The sequence below is a fragment of the Python bivittatus genome, unplaced genomic scaffold (genome assembly GCF_059951505.1).
Source record: "Python bivittatus isolate LINGU-HERP-01145 unplaced genomic scaffold, Pbiv_v1 ctg000340_np1212, whole genome shotgun sequence".
NCBI lineage: Eukaryota > Metazoa > Chordata > Lepidosauria > Squamata > Pythonidae > Python > Python bivittatus.
Window position 1 is genome coordinate 15,797,291 of NW_028277056.1, and position 22,964 is coordinate 15,820,254.

Here is a 22,964-nt window from a genome sequence, read left to right on the forward strand (position 1 = left end):
GGAGTCAAAACTGACCTGAAGGCAAAATAAATAATTGTTATACTGTAAGTGTAAAGGAATTTAGAGATGCCGTTGGGGAAGGAATGAAGGAATCGTTAAGGAGGGACCTGCAGAAAAGATTACGCAGTTCACTGAAGACTGAAGTAAACTTGAGGTAAAAAAAATTATCACCTCACCTTTATTTTGTTTAGTATAAGACAGAACAGAGAAAAACTTGGACAGGTTTTCAAGATTCTGTTACTGTATCCTACAACAATAAAGTACACAGCATTCCTGGAATCCGTGCAATGTCTGTTCTTGACCTGGCCTACCTTGAAGGGCTAACATCAGTGTTAAAAGCCTGAACAATGCTAAACAAAATCAAGGGATGCTTGCTTCAATTTCTCAACTGGGCAATCTTTATTATAAGTCCCTCCTTACATGTTTTTTCATACCTTTCCCAAGGTCATCTTAAAATTCATTTATGGTAAGGCAGTCAGTTATATGAATGAAGAAGCCCAGAAGTATCTGTAAGATGCTATATCATCTGGAGTGGTTTATCTGACAGGTCTCCCCAATTTGTTACCCTCCAGATGTATTAAAGGGCAGTTTCCATAATAATGTGCCTTGGAAAGCTGGAGTATGACACTTGAAGACCTATGATTCTAAACAGCATCATGTTGGGGAGGACAGCTGTACAGGATCAGCAGTGAGAAAAAGATCCTGGTTAATCAATGATTGTTTGGATTTAGTTTAAAAGATAGAGGAAAACATCGATCTTTTCCTTGATGGTAAAACTGTACAAACATTAAATATAAGCATATCTGGTATTCAAAAAAATCCAGTGCATAGTCAAAGCATGGTTAAACTGTGTGTGGTGGTTAAAGTGCAGGGCTGTAGCCAGTGAGGCTCAGGTTTTGTTCACCACTTGAAAATAGAACCTATGATGATTTGGGGATTGGCATAACCCTTCAGCTCCATTTACCTCACAGAGTTGTGAAGATTGAATTTGAGGAGGATTCCATGTGCACTGCTGTGAGCTGCTGTCGGAAAGATTGGAAATAGTAATAATTAATCCTCATGTGCTCTCAGAAATGAGTTACAGTGTTGTTGTGGGTTTGTGTGCATGTGTGTCTTGTGTGTTATTTGTTACATGGCTTGGCAGTCTTCAGATCAGAATGCGATAAAACACATTCAGAATAAAGGTAGTTGTGGCTTTATCTTCTAATGAAGCAATGTAGCAAAACAGAAGTACAGGTTTTTTTGGTCAAGTCTCGGTTCAGTGGAGCTTATGCCTAGTTTCAGGGAAGTGAAGCTTTTATGAGATGAGTGGGCCAAGCATAATATTTATTACCCGTTCCCTGAAAGTCTAGCATAACACATTTAGTAAGTCAATATTAGTGATGGAGAAAATGGAAGAAAACTGGAGATTCATTTGTGATACAGGACACCAGCAAGCTATTTCTACCCAGGTTATAGTCCAGATATTTTTTGAACTACAACACCCAGAGTCCTTCACCACTGGCTGGAGGCTGCTGGGATTCGTAGTTCAACTATTTGTAGACTCAACAGATTCTCCATGCAGTGCAGTATAGCAACCCCTTTCAGACTGTTGTCCTCCAGACAACAACTCTCATCACCTCCACCCAACAATGCTTTTCTTCAGCGTGAATGATGGTACTTGCAATGCAACATCTCTGTAGGATCAATCTATGCAATCCTGCACGTTCGCTGCCGCTCCCGCAGCATCCAGTCAAAGCAGCATGATAGATACGCGCCTGGCGATTACCTATCACACCGATTGGGGTAATTCCAGGGATCCGGAGAAGTGGACGTGGATCGCTTGATATACCCTTAAGGCGCGCGGCTTAGCGTTAGGCAACGTCGGCCATTTTGCGTTACCATAGTGACCGGGCCTAGCAACGCCGCCCGCCGGTATCTGTGAGGAATCAAACTGGCGTTTACTCCTTACCTTTAGCGGCAGCCCAGAGTCCGTCACAGCCGGTATAAAATAGCAATCCTTTAAACAAAAGAGAACTGAATATGGAAGTCCTTGTTCCTTTTTATGGGAAGCGGGCAGCCTTCCGTTTCCTACGCGTTACCGCTTTATCTCGTGTCCTTTTCTTCGTCTCGGTTCATTCCATTTTCTCTTCTCTTTGTTCTCTACAACTTTTTTCTTAAACTCTTCTGTTTTTTCCGGGGAGGGGGAGAAGGATCGGCGGCCTGGTTAAAAAGTGGCTCTCGGTTTCCAAGACTCGTCTTCGTTCTCCTAGGCGGGGGCTCCAGAGTCGCGACTGTCATGCCTCTCGATGGGGATGGCGATGGCGACAAGAGGAAGATTTTCATTGCGGCCACTGCAGGCAACTACTTTGGGCTGTCGTCGTTCGGGAGCCTGGCGCCTCTCTCTGCCAGTGCCAAATTGGCCAACTTTTTGGATGATGGGAACGAGTTTCTTCTTTGTGTGCAGCATTCAGATGACGAGATCGTTGTCTCCAATCAGGTATCGTGACGTTATTTTTAATTATATTGTTATTATTACTAGATTTTTATCCCACCTCATATTTATATATGTATCTCTCTGTGTGTGTGTGCGCGCGTGTATAATGTGTGTGTGTGCAGCAAACATACTTCATACCCTGCCTCCTATTTTCCCCACAACAACAACCCTGTGAGGTGGGTTGGGCTGAGAGAGAGGGATTGGCCCAAGGTCACCCAGTCAGCTTTCATGCTTAAGGGTGGCCTAGAACTCACATAGTTAATTTCCTTGCTTCGTTTCTGCCATTATGGGAAAGGGGGGAAGGAAGGGCCGTTAGGCGCAGGTGGACCCTTATCTGGTTCCCAAGAATGCCAAGGTTGTACCAGCTTGAGACCCGGGAAGAACTTAGATAATGTGTGAGACGGATGATAGACTGGGAAGAGGGAGGTGCAAGTGATTGGGGAGAAAAAGGGGGTTTGGTGTGCGTGGGCTTTTAGTCTTGGTAATAACTTAGAACTGTAGACTGCTTCTCAATAAAGAACTTCTTTGAATCCACTTATGGTTCCAATGAGATTTACTTTAATTGGGCATTGAGTTTGGCAGATTCTTACACTCTAGGCCAGCACAGTCACCACTCCACCAAACTGGCTCTCACATTCTTGGGAGTGCTCTCTCTTAAACTCAGCCCGATTGATGGTTTTCCTGGAAAGACTGTAGCCTGCCATACCTCAAGGGCTCAGGGTTTGGTTGAGAGGCATTCCCTCTCTGTGGCGTGTTTGAATGTTTGCCCTTGGGCCTTGGAGTCCTGGTAAGGGAATGCTCAGATCTGGCATTTATGCCCTTTTCCTTTGAAGGCCAGCCTTTTGCAACTGAAAGTCTTCAGGTGTCCACACTTTCACTGCCAGCTGGAATTGGATGGAATTTGGGTCTCCAAATATCTGAAAAACTCAGCTTGGTAACAGCTGTTTTATGTGTTGTGGTATCATGCACTTTGTGATACCAGTTTGTGAAGGATTCTTTTTGATTTTAGAAAGAATTCTGTTACTGAATTTTTACTTATTGGGCAGTAATGCATAGGATCCTGCAGGAGAAAACTGGTAAGCTTATAATAGGTAGAATGGGTGATAAAAGAGCATACAAGTGTTGCATCTGTTTGGAAATTGGCAATTTCATTACCCTGCCTTAAAGACCAAGTTCTCATTGGGATTTTTGTCTTCCTCAACTGTCTCTATAACAACAGCTATTTAACTTTAATTGCATATTTTTCTTCCTAATTTTTAAAAACTTTTTTCTGGTGCTCTTTCATGTGCAAGCCTAAGGGCAGAGTCTGATTTTGTTTACTGATTGGAAGTCCCCCTGGGAGGTTTTTTATTAGGCAAGTGGGGAGAGTACTGTGGTGGGAGACTAGTGGGCTTCCTTGTGCAGTTGGTTAGCCACTGTGAGAAGAGACTGCAGGACTAGATGGGCCAGGGATCTGATCCAGCAGGGCACTGCTTATGTTCTTATGGGGCAAAAATGCAATTAAAAAACAAATCTATGTCCACTAACTACTGTATTAGTTCTTATTTATAAATGCATTCCCCCAAATATCACAGTGTCTGATATATTAGGGAAATGGGCATGAGAAAAGTGTCTCAGTGGATTATCATCCTTTCTGTGTAGATTCAAGCTGTGCCCTTAGGTTTTATAGGGTATATACATATCCTATTGATATAAATAGCGAGTGCATTGTAGTGATATTTCTTAGTTGGATTATGGGTTGTACTTTTGATACAAATATTCTAAGATAGATTGAAATACTGTAAGGTAGGAAAAGTTCTTGCCCCTAACCCTGAATAGTTGTTTCCAGGTAGTGTTTATAATGGGCTAGATGGACTGGTGCTCTGATTCAATAATCTGGTTTATGTATACATTGTGCTGTTGAATAACCCACAGGAGTTGGATTCATGCAAATTGGTAAGCCAGAACCAGCCACATCTTGACTTAGAACAGTGTGTAAGCCTGGTCTTTGTAAGGCAGTTTTGTAATTGTATGCTTAAGGTATCAACCCACAGAACATTGAATGCTGTCTACAAACCTGTTATAGGTAGGTCATTCATTTCTTATTAGTTGCTATGATTTTTGAGTACAATATACAAACAATCCTTTCATTAGAGAGAGGAACACATATATTGCTTTCTCTATATTTTGCACTATTGCTTTATCTTACCAAAATGCATATTTCTGTCACTTTTCTTCCTTTAGATAAAAAAGTAACATTCTACTGTAGTATTTTTAAAGTAAATCCTGCTTTTCTTATTTGCTTTTCTTTTTATGTGATATTGCAATATTATATTGAAATAGAGCCCATCTTTTCTTTTTTCTATTTTTCCTCTCTGAGATAGGAAAGTTTAATATTTGTAGAGTGCCTACTATAATTTTAAGAATTTACAAATATTGTCAAAGTGCTGAATTAGTTTTCTGCTTTATAGTTCCCATGAATTTCTGTCTTTCATACTTATGCAGGTTGAAGCTGGCAATTCAGAAGACAAAATGCTGGTATTCTTCAAGCTACGACCAGATGTTATTACAGAAGATAATCTTCACACTAATATTCTTGTATCATCTATGTTAGATTCTCCAGTTAATATGCTTTATCAAGCAGTGCGACAGGTATTTGCACCAGTGCTACTGAAAGTAAGTATGCAGAATCCAGGTTATTTCAATGGATCATAGGATTTTTTTCATATATTGACAACTTAATATTTTCTTATAGTTCTTTCATTGTAGAATTCCCTTCATTGATTTGACATGATGTTAGTTTTAATTTATGGAATGTAGCTTTCTTTTTTCATGAGCATTCAAAGTTATTTGTTAACAGTTAATTACGTACAAACCTAGTATTGCTGAAGATTTAAGCACAGATTCCAGGCAGTTATATTCCTTATAATTAATGGAACTTAATTCACTGTTAAGAACCATGCCAGCTATATTTCAGCACTAAGGAAACAACAAAGGAATGAGAAAATAACAAACACAGAATTAAATAAAGACTATGTATTAAGATGATAATGGAGATGTGCAGTTTAGATGGAAAAGTTATATAATCTGAAATCTTTATTTTAGGATGAAAAATGGAGTAAAGATTTTGATCCCAAACTACAAAATCTTTTGCGGGAGTTAGAAGCTGGCTTAGGTTCTGTTCTAAGGAAAACAGATACTACTTATACAGGAACAAAATATCGGGAGGATGATGTTCAAGGTATAAAATGCTTATTATTTACAAACTGTGAAATTTAAATTAGATATAATGAGAAGTAGTTTATCATTTAGGGTCCAGTGAGTAGACATAGAAAGTGTTATAATAAATAAAACATTTTATTTATTTCGAATAAGAATGTTAGAATTACGATATCCAGAAGTATAGGTATGTTAGTATTTTGCAAAAAAATATATTTTTGTGTAGTATGGCATAATGTATTTGAGGTGCAATGAGTCTGTTGAAATTAAAATATAGACACTAATGCTTGTTTATGTGGAGTAAGGAAAATTACTAAAATATATACTGTAGCTTTTGAAGTTTTTAACTTGATTGCTAGGCAAACAACTGAACGTTTGTTTTTGGTTTTTTTACAGCAATACTTTGCCCAAATGATGAATTTCAATTCTGGACAGAGCGTGCTCAACATGGAAGTAAATCATGTAGCAAGGACAGAGCTTCTCATTTTAAAGAGCTGTTTGAAGCCATTGCATATGTGTGTAACTTTATCAAACAAAGCTGAAGATTTAATTCACACATAGAAGTTATACATGGACCAGCTCTCAGAATTTTTCACCATAACCATACTGGCTGAAGAATTCTAGAAGTTGATGTCCACAAATCTGAAGGGCTTCTTTGTTGGGGGAGGCTATATTAGGATATCAAAACAATATACTCCTGCATTGCTTCTGTTTTTATGCACACTGTTAATCATAAAGCAGTCCATAGCTTTATATATGTGCTGGATTCATACAATCAGTATAATAGAACTGAGTTGTGCGCAGATGAACCTTCCTTCATATACAAGCATTGGCTTTCACAAAATTGTAGTGTTTGCTTGAAAACATATTTTCATGAAATTCTAGAGAAAGCTAAAAATTTCTATGTTCTAGCTAATGAACATTTAAAGAAATATTTGAGTAATGCTTTTAACTCTTCATAGAAATCAGGAGGTTTTCAGCTATCTGAACATATGATTTGGCTCTTATTCAGATATTGATGAATAGTTCATGGTAGCTTTTGTTATGCTTAGCTCCCAGTTAGATTAACAATAATGTGTACTTCCTCAAATTAGCATAAATCAGGTTTGTGTGACTACTATTGCCCTAAAGGTCTACAAATCTTTCTACAGCATAGGTGTATTGAGGAGCAGACACTGAAAGTTGGCAGGCAGAGCTCAAATGTGGGTGGGGGCATTTTTTATTTTAACATTTATATTTATTTTATTATTATTAATAAGAAATTTCTTCCTCATACCCCCATAAGCTGCAGCTTTCTTATTTATCAACAGAGGGCACAGGGCACAGACTCTTTTTCCTAGTGTTACAGGACACTTTTCAACCAACAGCCTTATTTATTTTGGAATGGACCAAGGAAACAACTGCTCTTTTACCTTTTCTAGGTTTGGTGAGGTGAATGTGCAGGTTTGTCACAAGGTGGTTTGAGACACTGAGGTAGATGAGAATGATCTGGGAAGGACTGTAGGAAGTTGGGGGAAGTAGTGCTAAGCAGCTGGAGGTATTTGGAGGAATGGGTGACAGACAGTACATACAACATTTTCATAGAAATATTTCTGAAACATTTCAGCCCTAATATATCCACTGGAAATTATATTTTTAAATTATGCATCATGATTCTAGGATTATTACAATTTGGACAGCCTGTCTTTATTTGAGGTTGTGGATTTAGTGGAGACTACGCGGGACACTGTGGATGATGTCTGGAGACAATCTGATCATGAACCTTTTCCACAACCACGCATGAAAAATCTTTTGGATGTCATAGGTAAAGTTCTGGACAAAAAGCCTTCTGTTATGATAAACAGTTGGCTAAACTTGTCTCTTGTATATATGTGCTGAAGAAGGTACTTCCGGCATTGTTATCATAGTGCTTGAATGTGAGAACTGTGTGACAAGGAAAAGTTACAGGGAATAAATTATCTTAAGTATTATTGTTTGTTAACTTCCTTACAATATACAATCTCCCTTTGTTTCTAATGGCAGTGGATTGGCATCTGACTAGACCAACAGCAGATAGTGTAAGGTTTACAGGAAATGATATCAGGAGTTGTTACCTAATAGCTCTGCTTTGTGAATATCCCTGTCATTTACACTATAAATTCTACCATCTACTTGTTTGTTAAGGGAATTGCATTACAGTATTTTGTAGGAATCTGGTGGTACTGCTATTCCTCATACCTCATAAGATGAAAGGCTACAATGGATACTGCTCAGAAATTTTATTTGGATTGCATTAGCTATCCTGAAGGACTTCTTGAATAAGAGAAAGACATTTTCCTATCAAGGGTCTTAAAATAACATCTAGATACATTTAAAGAGACTAAAGATCATTCTGTAGAGCTGAACATACTGCATATGCTAAACATGAACATACTGCCTATACTATTTGCCTCTTCATCCAAGGCCATTTTAAAATATGGAAGACTGTTTCTACCTTTTCATGTTAAATCAGTATCCAATGAAGACCAATCCTTTGCTCTAAGAGTAATTTGGGATTATTGGCTTTGTCGCCATTGTAATATACAGTCTATCTTACTTATTTTAATTTTATTAGTTTCCTGTATTGTGTCTCTTGAGTAGGGAAATACTCAGAAAGCATTAAAAGAAAAAAGAAATGGAAAACACTAGCAACAATGTTTTGTTTCCTATTTGGTAATGCTGTCTCCTTTATACATTTTAAAGTCATTCTTTGAACATTATACAACAGTCCTTTATAGTTCTCACACATGTATCCCTGTGGTATATTAATAAAGCAGCAAATATGAATTACAAGCAGTCCCCAGATTAAGAGTGTCCAACTTAGGGACTACTCATACTTACGAACAGGCTGCCTATTACTAGAAATGGCGGAAGGCGTTCTCCTTCCTCGGGCTGACGAACCACTGAAGCCACACAATGTTTTCATGAACCACTGAAGCTGCACGTTTTTAATGTACAGCCTGTTTACTAACATGTTGCAAAGGTATTCATTGTATTATTACAGGGGTGGGGAACTTATAATTCCCTAGATGTCACTGAATTTCCAGTAATCCCCAGCCAATTTGGACAATAGGAAGTGATGCTTACCATCATCTTCTGTTGAAAAAAAATACTCGTCAGTCCTTTTAATTTTCATGTAGTTTCTCTCCTTCCATTCCTTTCCAAAACCATTGAGAAAGCAGCTCTTTGTCAATTTTCTTCTGTTGGTCAACAATTCACAGACCCATTTCAATAGGGCTTTCACGTGCGACTTTCTGCAGGTTGGCATTGGCTTGTGCTGTTAACCTACTGGTGGCTAAGGTGAACCATCATCTCTTTGTTGTGTTGAGGTCACTAGATCTCTTTTCTGCATTTGATATTTTGAGCCATCAAATATTATTGTCCTGCCTAATTTCCCTTGGTGCCACTTGCATCACATTCCATGGTTTTACTTACCTCACAAACCTTTTCTGTTAGGTAGAATACTTTTGTCTCCTAACATTTTTCATCATCGGTGGTATTCCTGAGTTCAAATTTGAGGCTTTTTATTTACTTTACAAATGCTTCCTTTGGGTCCTTTCATTTATTTTTTTTTTCAGGTTAATTATTACGCATATGGTGAAAACTCTAAATAGATTCCTCTGTCTTTCTTCCGAATGGCACAGTGTGGTCATCCCTTTCTAAGTCCTCTCTCAAACCGAACATGGAGAAGCCTGAGTTTGCTGTATTTCATCTGATTCTTCCCCCCATCCTCCTTTTGTTTTCAAGGCTGGCAGCTGTGGGCCTCCTTGGTGGAGAGAAACTTAGGAATCCGAATCAATGAGGGACTTTCTTTAAAACCATTTATAGGCTCTGTCAGTTCCTCACCACCAAATGGCCAAACAGCTGGTTCATGCTTTGATTGTCTTGTGTTTGGATTATAACAGCAATCTGGTGGCCCAGTTACTTAATACCTATTTTTGCTCCACGATCTGGGTCCAGAATAGTCCTGTTTGTGTTGTTCTAGACTTCTCCCAAATAACCCCTATTTCTTTCTATTGTGAATCCCTATTTTGGCTGAGTATTCATAAGAGTTACCAATATAAGTTGCCGTGCTTACTCACTGGGCCTTACACATAGACACCTCCATTTATTTGGAAAATTTGTTTGTGGCTTGTGTCTGTGTGCCTGACCCTATCTTTTAGCCGTGGTGTCTGGTACCCCCAATACTAACATAACTACATAACTGGTAGAGAGGTTTTCTCATCTTGTGCCAGTCCTCTGGAACAAATCTCCATGAGGACTATGCCTGAAGTCTGATTTGTCAAAACGTTAAAAGGAACTAAAAACATTCCTCTTTTATGAGCCCTTATAAAGGTGGTTTAAGTATCACCTTTTTGTGTATTATTCTTACTGTTATTTAGGTATAGGTGCCAATGATTGCATTAAGCACTATGAGCCATTCAGGTCATTGAGGTTCTACATATTCATTTGCAGTGTCAGATTCAAATGTATGTTACCATATCAAGTTGTTGATGTTGTATATTATCATTTTGTGCTCTGCCTGGTTTAAAGAAAAGCAAAGCTGCTACTACTATGGTAAAAATTGTAATTTGATAACATTTGGAGGCCCTACCCCTGATCTCTTTCAATGAGATCAAGATGCATTTGTTTGGCTAGCATGAGTGCAGGGGTTGAAAGAAAAACCAATTTCTTTATATCCTCCAGATTAAAAAAGCCCTGCCATTAAAAACCCATTTTAAAGTAGGAGGTAACTTGGGGCAGTTTCTACATAAATAGGAAACAAGTATTATATTCAGGATCTGAAGTTGAATTATTTATGAGAATGGGAGTTAGTGCTATTAGATGTAATTGCCATTGACGTGATATATGTATGTGTTGTATGTGTGTGCGCGCACACAAATGCCTTGTGATTTGGGTGTAGTGATTACATCTGTACAATGGGTATAGGTATATTAAGAGGCAAGTTTTGATACAAATGTAGTCATGAAAATCTGCTCTTTGCCAAACAAAGTACAAATAATTGAAAATACAGTTAATTTTCGTGATTTGTTTGTGTGATTTTTAGCTGGCTCTCTTGGAAGATTTGTTCAGAAGAAGTTAGGTACTTTAAATCTATGGGAGGATTCGTTTCACATTGTAAAAGAAAATCTGAAGGCTGGCATCATAATTTGTGAACAGTGGGTTGCAGCCTGTGATCATCTTACCGGGCAGTTATGGCAGCGTTACACCCCACATATATGGCAAGCAGAGAAATATATTCCTGAAACACTAGGAAAACTTGGCAAACGCCTTGAAGAGGTATCTAATTGTTTTGTTTTGCTCTTTTGGGGATGTGAGGTGTAGGGAAGAGAATTAACTGAAGGCTTTTGAATGTGATGTTTTCTAATAGAAGGGGCTATAGTCCAGTAATAGGGCATGTGCTTTTTAGATACAAAGCCATAAAATTGAGGCTCTTGCACCTTCAGCTAAAGGCACTCTGATGATAGCTATAAAGAAGAGTACTTAAGGTAAAAGTAGATGGAGTGATGGTGCTCTCTGGTTGGTTTTCTTGCTTGTTTTCAAAACAAACAGGCTGTGATGCTGGTACAGCATTTTTAACATCCCTTTCCCAAAGCTGTTTACTTTTAAAATATATATCAATTCCCGAAGTTGCTATTTGTCCCCAAAGAGAAAACAGCAGCTCTGGGTAAGGTGATTTTCAGTACAGTAAAAAAATATTATATTTCCCATAGCCTGCAGCTAGAGATTAAAAAAAAAAAAGGTGGGGGGAGTGTCAGAATGAAGGGGAAAGAAAAATAAATATCAGGGAAAAAGAAACACAGTCTTTATTTCAGTTCTACCATCATGTTACTAGAAAAAAGGTTGCCCACTTCTGATATAAAGAGAGATTTCTGAAGCTATGGATAAAAGAACAATATTAGATTAAATGGATAAATAGTTTGGTACAGTATAAGGCAGCTTCATGAATTTCAGATGAATTAGATTAATAATTATGGATACTGTCAAAATTTTAGGAAAGGACTATAAGTAAAATATTTCCTCTTTTTCAAATCAGAGGTCTGAAATTACTGAATAGCATCTCTCTCTGAAAAAAGAATCCAAGGTAATTTAAAGAGAAGACTTCTGACAATGAGAATAGACAGCATCTGGGCTATGCCCAGGAACTTCTGTAGCAGAAATCTTACTGGAGTTATTAGAAACATAGTTATTAGTGGAATATGAATTTGGAAGATCTGTTTTTACAATATCATAATGTGTAGTTCAAATACATTAAATTTCAGTTTTCCCACTGTCCTCAGTGGTATGTTAATATATTTAGTTATTTTCAATTGAGTAATGTTGTATTATCATGTGATGTAATTACATAAATTAACATTTCCATGCATAAATATATTTCATAATTAATACTGTATTCTATTCTGTGCTTCATTTGTCAAAAGCACTTAGATATAATTTTGGCATAGATTACTCTTTATAGGATTTCTAGCTTTTGTTATAGTTAGTAGACAAACTATGGGTCAACTTTTATTCCTTTTATTTTAGGTATTAAGTATTCGATCACTTCATGAGAAACTTACATATTTTCTGCCAACTGGTGAGCAGCAAGCATTGCATCTTGCCCAAGTGTTTGAACCTTTTGCTGGGTTGAATCCTGTGCATTACAATCCCTATACTGAGGTAGAATATTTTATATGTAATTTGAATTTAAGTTAGATGAAGTGTAGCTCAATCTACTAGAATAAAAATATGTTTTCCTCTTCTAGCCTTTATGGAAAGCAGCAGTACGTCAATATGAAAGAATTATTGCTCCAGCAGAACAAAAAATAGCAAGCAAATTGAAAAGCTTTATTTCAGAAATCCAAGATAGTCCACAACAGGTATTTTAAAAAATTTATTATTGGCCACAAAACTAGATGCTGAAAGACATGCTTACTAAAAATAATATGTACATCCAACTTGTATATTAAATTTTTGTGGGTTTCATTTTTTTCTGTTGCAAGAGAAGTTGAAGCGTGCCTTAACATGACAAACTACATGTCTTATGCTTCTTCATTGTGCCTCATTCAAAATTGGGAGTCTTTGTTCAGTACTTTTCTTTTTTTTTTTTCAACATGTGGATAATGGATGGCATCATCTAGAGTGAGAGAGAGAAAGTAATCTAGCACTCTTGATGCAGCCCAGACTACCATTTTTGGGCATGAAAGAACCTCAGAATCATCATCACAGTTTTTGATGTATCTGTGCAGAGCAATTCTCTTTAATGTAATTAATTATTGCTCCAGCAGAACAAAAAATAGCAAGCAAGTTGAAAAGCTTTATTTCAGAAATCCAAGATAGTCCACAACAGGTATTTTAAAATATCTTTGAATCATGTGCAATCATTTCTGGTGTTATTTTCAGGTCTGTCTACCCAACCTCAGGTTTTGCTGTTTTTTGGAATGAAATAAATTCTTGTGGCAAGATGTAAGCACAATATCAACAAAAATACAAAACATAAGCATATGTATACATTTTGTTACTATTTTTTAATTTTCATGATTTCTATTGCCAATTGTAATTACTTATTTTGTATCAGTTTTCTTGTTGTGAATTGGCTTTTTTCATGTCAATATCGAAACATGGAAGAAATATATTTATTTTGCTGCCTGAAGTCTGGTAATATGGTTAGTATAAAAATACATTAATAAAGAAAACAAATTTATGGGATTATTTGCGGTAATTTTAATCAAAATAGCAGCCTGGCATTCTCATACATCTGGCATTTACGTAGTCATGGCAGGTACCTAAACATTCAGTTAAATACAGGTAGTCCTCACTTCAGCCATTCACTCAACCACCGTTTGACATTACGATGGCACTGAATGAATGGTAGTTACAATTGGTCCTCAGAGTTACAGCCATTGCAGTGCCCCGGCAGTCACATGATCAAAATTTGGGTGCTTGGCAACCGGCCTGCATTTACGACTGCAGTGTGTGCTTCAACTACCCCATCAGCTGACCTTTGTAATCTTCTTCCCCTCTCTGCTTGCCCAGGATCCAGATGCTGGGCAAAGGCACAGCCCTGGGATGTGTGCAGCAAATGCAGCAGGGTGGAAGAGTTTCATCTGCCAAAGGAAGCTTCCCACTGCCCTGCCTCCTTCGCTGGCTTGGTCCTGCTGCCTCCTCCTCACTGGGCCCGGCGGGACAAAGCCAGCAGTTTGCACAGGGCAGGAGAAACATGAGGTCCTTGCCTAATGACAGTTTGGCCCTTGCCTAATGACTGCAGCCGGGACTACCAGAACTGCTGTCACCCAGTGGCGCGGTCACATGATGTATTGCCTAGCAACCGCTTCACTTAGTGATATAAATTCTGGTCAATTAGGGTCGTTAAGCAAGGACTACCTGTAGATTAATGTTACAAACACTAACCCATGGGAATCTGTTACATTTTATGTATTTGTACATGTTTTATATTTCCAGCTTCTTCAGGCTTTTCAGAAATACAAGGAATTAGTACGACGTCCAAGCATTAGCAAAGAATTGCTTTTAGAAAGAGAAACTTTGCTGGCAAAACTTCAAGGCGCAGTTAAAGGTATATATACGTGTATATATGAAAAATATTTTATGAGTGCTTCCGCCATCTCTTGTTTTTTTGAAAGTATGAAATTATTGGTACTTAAATATAGTATTCATCTGGTATGTTATTTGTATGTTATTTACTACAGAAAGTATTATGACCTGTTATATCTTTAGTTTGGCTATTTATCACACTCAATTTGTAGGGATGCGTCTGATTACAGAGTAGTTCAAATTCTTGCTTAAAACAGAGTTTTTCCAATCATGTTCATTTTCCTTCTTGAAATAAAATGTTCTGCCCAATACAGAATTGTGATACTGATACTGTAGAACTTTTTGCAGCTAATCAAACATAAGGTCTCTTAGGCTACATATTAGGAAACAGATTTCAGTGCTTAGTGCTATTGCAGTACTCACTAATATTTTCCTTAATGCTGTTATACAGATTATCAGACAGATTTTGAGACACGATGTCATGGCACTCCAGGGGATGCATCAGGGCCACTGTCAGGCAAAAACCTCTCTGAGGTTGTGAATAATATTGTCTGGGTACGCCAGCTAGAATTGAAGGTATCAATTTAAATCCATAATGTGATGTTTTATGTTAACATATAGGAAATAATATGTGTTTTTAGATTGAAATAGGGATAATTTTTCAAACTACTTTTCAAGGACTGTCTTAAAGCTGATACACATCTGATCCCCAATATAATTCTTTAAATAACCCTTAAATAATTTATGGAGTGAAACATGAAGATTAGTTCTCCTAACTCAATGAAAACCTTTTCAGCTTCATTAGCTACTTCTAAATGTGCTCTTCTGATGCTTCTATGACCAAGTGAGGCTGTTCAATTGCATTCCCAGATCTCTGTGCCTTATTGGTAATACAGGTAATCCTTGCTTAATGACCATTCATTTAATGACGATTCAAAGTTACGATAGCCTTGGAAAAAGTGGTTTACAACACTTATGACTGTTGCAAACCATTGCACCACTCCCCCATGGTCACATGATCGTGATTTGCAACTTTCTTTATGACAGTCATTAAGCAAATCACCACGGCCGTTAAGCGAATTCTGGCCAAAATCCATTGGAGAAGCTGGATTCATTTAACGACCATGTGATTCACTTAACAGCCATTGTAAAAATGGTTGTAAAATCGGGTCTGGTCATATGGTGACTTGCTTAACGACCGCCCTGCTTCACAACCAATTTTCCGGTCCCTATTATGGTCATTAAGTGAGGACCACCTGTATTGTCTTGTTGGATTTTCCTGAAGCCCTATATGCAGACTTGTTTCTATTTCTACTGGAGCTAGTTGCATGCCAAGGTCCTAGAGAATTGCTGATAAGGTGCTGCTAATTAGAAGCAGGAAACCTTCATTTGCTATCAAATGAATCTAGTAGGCTTAATGTGTGCTTGGAGGAATAGGCTTGCTTATTGCCCTTTGCAGCTACTGTGCAACCTTGGAAAAATACATGCTTGGTTTAAGGTGGTGTTTCCAATAAGTTATATGGTATATGAATTATGCATTATATTTTTCCCTTTGAAAATAGATCTTTGCATAGCTATAATAGGTAATAGAGATTATCATACACTCCTGTGGACCACTCTGCATCTAATGATTATACAGTACAGGAGAATTGAATGGGTTACCATTAGACAGAATTTTATATTTTATATCTAAAGCCTGGATTGTGTGCTATGCATGGACAACTCTTGGTTTATCAATTACAAGTATGCAATAATATTTAGTTGCTACTGCAACTAAATTGTTTAAACTTTGTTAAGCAACCAATCCTGTGGTTATATAAACTCCAAAGTGTAAGATGCTGAGATTTTAAATATCCTAGATGTATTTTTTATGTGTTAGCTAGTATAAAACATACCAAGTGCAATTAAACTTTTCAATTATTTCGATGTCTAAGGTGGATGATGCCATTAAGATTGCAGAGGCCCTTCTTTCAGACCTATCTGGATTTCAAAATTTCCGACAAACTGCAGATGACCTCCTAGAACAATTCAAAATGTACGAACAAGAACAATTTGATGATTGGTCCAGGGACATTCAAACAGGTCTCTCAAACCCAAAGTCTGGTCTTTGGTAAGTATAAAATATTTGACTTTGTACAAACAATCAGAATTAGGCACACATAAAACCAGTCCGGGGTGAACTGTTTTGAAGAACTCCAGCACATTCTGGGGTTGGTCCAGCAGGTTTCCACAAGCCAATCCTTTGAACTGGAAATATTTTGGGTTCTGAAGTTCAGGGTGAAATGGGCCAAATCATGTCAGAACATCACAAACTGCTTCTGATTCAGAGGATTAACTTCTGCAAAACTGCTGGAGTACACATAAAATAATAGATTGGTATGGTCCAAAAGAGGAATTATATTGTTTTATTTATTTATTTAAGTTGATTGTATATTTCGTACTCCATAGATTCAAGGAAGTTTACCACATCTGTTGTTGTGCATAACCCTGCTTAAAATCTACTTATGCAAATTAATAGCTAGTCTCTAGAACACAGAAGAAGACTCTAGGTCTTATGCAGAAAAAAAAGCAGATCATATTTTCTAATATAAAGACTAATATTAAAAATTATTTTAGTATACAGGCCAATAGTCCTGTAATGGAACTTGATCATTCCGATGGAGCCTTAAAAATACATTATTCAGATCGCTTGGTAACTCTCCTGAGAGAAGTACGTCAGCTTTCTGCACTTGGGTTTCTCATTCCTGCCAAAATACAACAGGCTTCAAACACTGCTCAAAAATTTTGCAAACAAGCAGTGATTCTCAAACAGGTATGATAACTTCTTAAATGCTATTAAATTCATGGATTGATTCTTAGATATAACTTAAAGAGAGTCACTATGTGAGATGGGAGGTTATGTAAATGTGATAGACAGAAAGACAGATAGATAGATAATAGTTTTATTATAAGTTTTTACTACCGCTGTAGTTCATTACATGTGTGAGCACTGCTAAAGAGTGAATTCTACCTGATCTCCAAAAGTGGAAAATTCATGTAGAATTCTAACTAATTTTTAAATTAAATTGAAAGGGTACAGTTAAATTTGCAGTAAAATTTGCACTAAAACATTGAGCTTCATTATATCTGTGCAGCTTTAATTCATGGAGCAAGACATTAGAAGAAATGTAAAATACCTTGCAGTCGTTAGGCATTCATTTCAGTTGCTTTCGATTTGTCACAGTTTTAATCCACAGTTTAGAATGTTTTTGTACATGTCAAAAGGTTCCAGTATGTCTCTATATCATTAGTTTCAAAATACGATTTCCCCCCATTTAGTGTAAAACAAACAACACAGAGGATTGTTAATATGGCTATATAGAGGGAAAAAATACCTTTAAAGGGTTTAGTGTGACTGGAATTGCAAACCAATGCTAGGTAGGACTAGGTAGAATCTTCTAAAGCTGAAATTTAAAACTGTACATTAAATGGAAAGCTAAATGATGAATAAAAATAATTTAAAAAATGAATTATTTTAAATATGAATGTGGCATTTATATCTCATGGATTTTATATATATTTTTTAATAGGTGGCCCACTTTTATAACAGTATTGATCAGCAAATGATTCCAAGTCAGAAGCCAATGATGCTGCAGTCGGCTTTAGCATTTGAACAGATAATTAAAGTAATTGCATGATTATTACTTTCACTTTTATCACTCTTCTGTCTTCTAAAAACTTGAAGTTTTTACTACTTGAATAGATTTTCTGATTGATCACGGGATTTGATTCTGGATCCTTGAGACCTGATGTTTTGAATGAATTTTTTGGGAGACCCAGAGGTGCAAATTGTTGGGGACTAGTGTTTACAGTAATCCTGCTTTTGAGACAGAAATGTGCATGCCCCTTTTTCTCCAAAATGCATGCCTATGGGTGACTCCAACTTTGCTCTAGAGGCAGGACCAAAATCAGATGAAAATACTAAATCCCCTGTCATTTAATCTTACTTGTTTGTTGTTTTGGAATTGAGCACCACTCAAGTTGATTCTGGTGCAGCCTGTACCACTTTACAGGAACAGAGGTAGAGTGAGGAAAGTTTTTTTTTTTTAGAATAATTATTGCTGTAACACTTGTTTCTCTGAGGGATACAACAGTATTGAATCAGATTGACCTGTATAGAATTATCATACGTTGTGAACTACCCCCCCCCCAAAAAAAGTCATATTCATTTGCAATTGAATATATACTTTCTCTTTCTCTGGTCTCCTTCCCTTTACCCCTTGCCTTTTCGTTCATTTCAGGCTCTGTAAACATGCTCAGAGAGAACTTCTTCATCTTATAAACTTCATTAGAATCCAATTATTTACTTACTTAATTATTTCTTTGGCAGCACTCAAAAGCAGAAGGACAAATAACATGGGACAATCCTAAAGAACTAGAAATATATATCAAGAAACTCCAAAGTGCAGCAGAACGGCTTGCCACAGAAAACAGAAAGTTAAGAAAATGGCACACCAATTTTGTAGAAAAAGTATGTTTGATCATCTCAACCTGTTTCATTTTTTTTTCTTTTTATTTCAGTAACAAAGTTTAGCATGCTTATAATTTTTCTTGATAGGTTGTTGCCCTGATGAACATTGATCTGCTTCGTCAACAGCAACGTTGGAAAGATGGCTTACAGGAGCTTCGGGGAGGATTCTCCAGCCTTGAATCACAGGCATGAATTAACTGCTACTTAATATTTAAGTGAAATAGGATGGGAAACTAAGTTTTATATATGTAAGGCTAACCTTACAAAACATTTGTGGGAAAATACTTATCATGGAATTATCAGTTCATCAAATAACTGAAAATACTTGAAATCTTAGGTAAATCATGGAATTATCTAGGTTCATAGCAGAAAATGCTACTGTCTATATAATTCACTGATGTGACTGAGTCAAGATAATATTCTAATTTTTCATGGCAGGATACCTAACAAAGTAAAGGATGAAATAGAAGCATATGTTATAATTTTGTGTGCTACAGGGATTTGTTGGAAACAACTTAAAATCACTTATCGCAAATTTCTATATTTTCCTAGCCAGCAGTGTTCTGTAGTAGAGTAAATGCAGCTGTATGCTATATAATAATTACTGGAAGCACATCAAAGCAGTGTCATTGTAAATCATAAGGAAGTATTTAGTGCTGTAAAAATTGAAACTTACTTACATCTACATTTAAATCAAATCACTCAGAACAAAGTTTTGAGGCAATGGTATGCATGAAGCACATAACTTAGCCTTGTGAGGTAGTCCAGACAAGAAGCACATACAGATGAACTAATTCTACTTTATTGTAAGGTTACATTAAGGGAATCTTGCAAGTCTGAAAGTACATTTCTCCCTTATCACCTTTACAGCCCAAGAAATTAGGGAGGGCCTCTTCTGAGATGTTGGCCATGTCTACATTCCTGCTGCGGGCTAAGTTGCCTCTTATTCGACCGTTGCCCTGGCTGCAGCTCTTCCCCCTGTCTTCCATGGTCATCTCACATACCATTACAATAACCCAGTAATGATCCTAATGAACTGTAACATTGGGAAAAGTCTACATTCACACTGGAGTGCTTTGTTAACCAAGGGCATGCAAATCTATTATCTTCCTGCAAGAAATTGGATTGAGTTGATTTAGTTGAAAATTATTGATCAGTATTTTGTTTAATTAGTTGTTTGCCAAGCTGTGAGATATTCCATAGCTACACAGTTCTCTGAGTTGCCTAAATAATATTTTCTTGAAAGTAGTTCCTACATAGTCTCCCTGTACATTTTTCCATGATTAATTGCAATTTTTTAACCTGAATACTATCAAATTATAGGGTTTCCTTTCAAATGATATGAAAGCATGGAGGCTTCATTGGAACCACCAACTGTACAAAGCTCTGGAGCATCAGTATCAAATGGGCTTGGAGGCACTCAATGAAAATCTGCCAGAAATAAACATTGATTTAACTTACAAGTAAGATGTTCTTGCAGTTGATAAAACTAATGAAAAATGCATGTTTTTTAAATATATTTTAATAGAGTAATTGTAACCAGATTACTCCAAGGCATTAGAGGACTGGGTTCTTGATATGGTAATTAATAATATTTTAAAAACATTTTTTCAGACAAGGAAGATTGCAATTCAAACCCCCTTTTGAAGAAGTACGAGCAAGGTATTACAGAGAGATGAAGAGATTCATTTCTATTCCTAACCAATTTAAGGGAGTAAGTGAGACAGATGAAGAGTGCATTTTTTCTGTCATGACTGAAAGAAATGCAAGTGGATTTCTGACCACATTTAGTAAAGCAGAAGACTTGTTCCGAAGATTGGCAGAAGTTTTAGATCAATTTAAGGTTTGTAAATATTTGCTTGTAAATATTTGTTTGTAAATATTTGCTTTTGTTTGAAAACTTTTTTAGGATAGGTGTTTTAGAAATGCTTCAGTATTCACTATATCACTGTGTCTGTTATACTTTATGTCAAGCACTGGCGTTCTCTCCACACTGCGTGGGTCAGTCATTTCTTTCCTGTGTTACAACTTGGTGATATACCAACAGTTTCTATAAAACATACAAAGTGTGAAAGTCAGACATGCATTTGGGATATTTATAAAACAGTTCAGATTGGTTATATCTCTAAAGTAATATTTGCCATGTGATCAGAGGTATGCATCCTGTGGCTGCAGGAACACTTAGCACAATGCTTCAGATTGAGTCTAAAAGAGCTGTTTTGGAATGCATAGGAGTGTGAACCCAGCACCTGGGTTGGCAACTCATTAAAGGAATTATATCTATTTCTGGGATTGTGTGACTGCTGCAGTTCTGCTGGAAATCGCCAACAGGTGCTACATTCATACTTTCATATTCTCTGAAGAAGTTTTTTGGAATCAAATCCCAAGTGTTATTATATAGCCCTAATGATAATTCTTATTCTAATTTTGGGATTTTGAAATACAGACTGCACTCAAATATTAAAAGAATGTTTGATAATATTGTTTTGTAAGTGTACTTAGGTACACTTATAAAACAATACACTACTAACCAACAGTATTTTGCTCAAATAGTGCAAGGATGGAAGTCTTCAGATATTGGTTGCAATTCTACCAGATACTTATAGTGAGTTTGAACATAGATGAATGTGCATTAGAATTTTACTAAGTATATTTTCTGGAGTGGTTTGCCTGAGCCACAGCTGGGGAAGAATTACAGACTAAATTGGGAGAGCATGGACATTCAAGAAAAGATCAGCTACAAAAGAAGCAGCTGGGAGAATCCTGGAGAGAAGAGACCTGTGCATGGAGATCACAGTCAACTTATTTAAAGTTATTAATCTGAAAAATTTTGAAAGTATTGGGAAGAAGCTACAGTATTGTATATAGATTACAGCATCCATGAAATATGTAAATGAGCTCTAAGAACCAGGTATATACTACATCCATAGTTTCTCCCTCTGTTGCATCAATGCCTATCTGTACATTTGAAGGAAAAACATCCATAGTGGGCCCTTCATGCTTTCAAAAGGACATCATGTGCCCTAAGTTGAACCACATAGACAAGTTGCTCTTGCTAGAGATCCCAAAGAGTTCTCCTGGATACAAACTGTATTTATAATGAAATATGGTGTTGGCTGCCAGCTTGGCTGGCTTCAAAAAAGGATTGGACTAATTCATGGAAGTCATAGGAATCAGTGGCCATTAGCCTTTACTGCCTCTGAAGACTATCTGCTGGGCTTCATTGTGCATTTGGTTGGCCACTGTGAGAACAGACTGCTCGATTAGGTGGGCCCGGGGACTGATCCAGCAGGGCATTGCGTATGTTCTTAAGTAATTCATGGAAGGGTAAATTGTAATGGAGGCCTCCTGTCCTTGGTATTTTATAGCCTTTCTCAGCTATGACACATCCTACATGAAGTGAGATTGATGAAATAATCAGATGGATGAAGTAATCTTTGGTGACAACTTGCAATTACAATGTTGCAGTGTCCCGTGGTCACGTGATTGTCATTTGCGACCTTCACTGCCACTTCCGACAAGCAAAGTCAATGGGGAAGCTGGCAGGAGGTTGCAAATGGTGATCACATGGCCGCGGAAGGCTGTGACCATGCAGGATTCTCTTAACAACAGCAACTGGGACTTCTGGTACTGCTGTTGTAAGTAAGTGCAGTCACATGAGGTCACACCTTATGACCGCATCACTTAGCAACAGAGTTCCTGGTCCCAATTACCATCGGTAAGTGAGGACTACCTGTAGTAGTGAATGATATAAGCAGTGGTGATTAGCTGCATGCCTAAACTTTCAAGCCAAAAGTATTGGGTTAATGTAGGCAAGAATCAACTTCTTTAAATGCATTTGAGGCATTTTTCTTTTTCTGTTTATATATCTAAATGGTCAGGATTTACACACACACACACACACACACAGATAAATAATGTATCTTTTTAATAAAAATATGAATTCCTTTCTCCATGTTGAAGGAATGGGTGATAATTGGACAAGTTGATATGGAAGCTTTGGTGGAGATTCATCTTTTCAAAGAACAGGATTGGGAGAAAAATTTCAAAGCCCTAAAAGTGAAAGGAAAAGAAGTGGAACGTCTTCCAAGGTACTGTATAATAGAAGAGTTACAAACATAGGTCTCTTTTGGGTAGCTTTTTTTTTTTTAACACAGTGGTTAGTCCTGAGTTTGAAAAATTGTTATAAAGGGAAAATCTCAGCCATAGGGTTCCAGCAATTTCTTTTCT

The 22,964-nt window shown here is 37.1% G+C and overlaps 1 protein-coding gene across 1 annotated transcript in view; it reads left to right on the plus strand.

Moving 5' to 3' along the window:
* Window positions 1-1,338: 1,338 nt before the first annotated feature.
* The window catches only part of DYNC2H1 (dynein cytoplasmic 2 heavy chain 1), a 183,333-nt gene continuing 161,707 nt past the window's right edge, over window positions 1,339-22,964 (plus strand). The window contains exons 1-18 of the mRNA XM_088140623.1: window positions 1,339-2,479; window positions 4,961-5,131; window positions 5,561-5,696; window positions 6,071-6,189; window positions 7,334-7,478; window positions 10,740-10,972; window positions 12,218-12,352; window positions 12,439-12,552; window positions 14,135-14,246; window positions 14,676-14,800; window positions 16,159-16,334; window positions 16,841-17,036; window positions 17,794-17,889; window positions 18,594-18,734; window positions 18,822-18,920; window positions 20,058-20,197; window positions 20,349-20,577; window positions 22,698-22,825. Of these exons, the coding sequence (XP_087996749.1) occupies window positions 2,045-2,479; window positions 4,961-5,131; window positions 5,561-5,696; window positions 6,071-6,189; window positions 7,334-7,478; window positions 10,740-10,972; window positions 12,218-12,352; window positions 12,439-12,552; window positions 14,135-14,246; window positions 14,676-14,800; window positions 16,159-16,334; window positions 16,841-17,036; window positions 17,794-17,889; window positions 18,594-18,734; window positions 18,822-18,920; window positions 20,058-20,197; window positions 20,349-20,577; window positions 22,698-22,825 (2,930 nt within the window). The 5' untranslated portion in view covers window positions 1,339-2,044. The remainder of the gene's footprint in view (window positions 2,480-4,960; window positions 5,132-5,560; window positions 5,697-6,070; window positions 6,190-7,333; window positions 7,479-10,739; window positions 10,973-12,217; window positions 12,353-12,438; window positions 12,553-14,134; window positions 14,247-14,675; window positions 14,801-16,158; window positions 16,335-16,840; window positions 17,037-17,793; window positions 17,890-18,593; window positions 18,735-18,821; window positions 18,921-20,057; window positions 20,198-20,348; window positions 20,578-22,697; window positions 22,826-22,964) is intronic.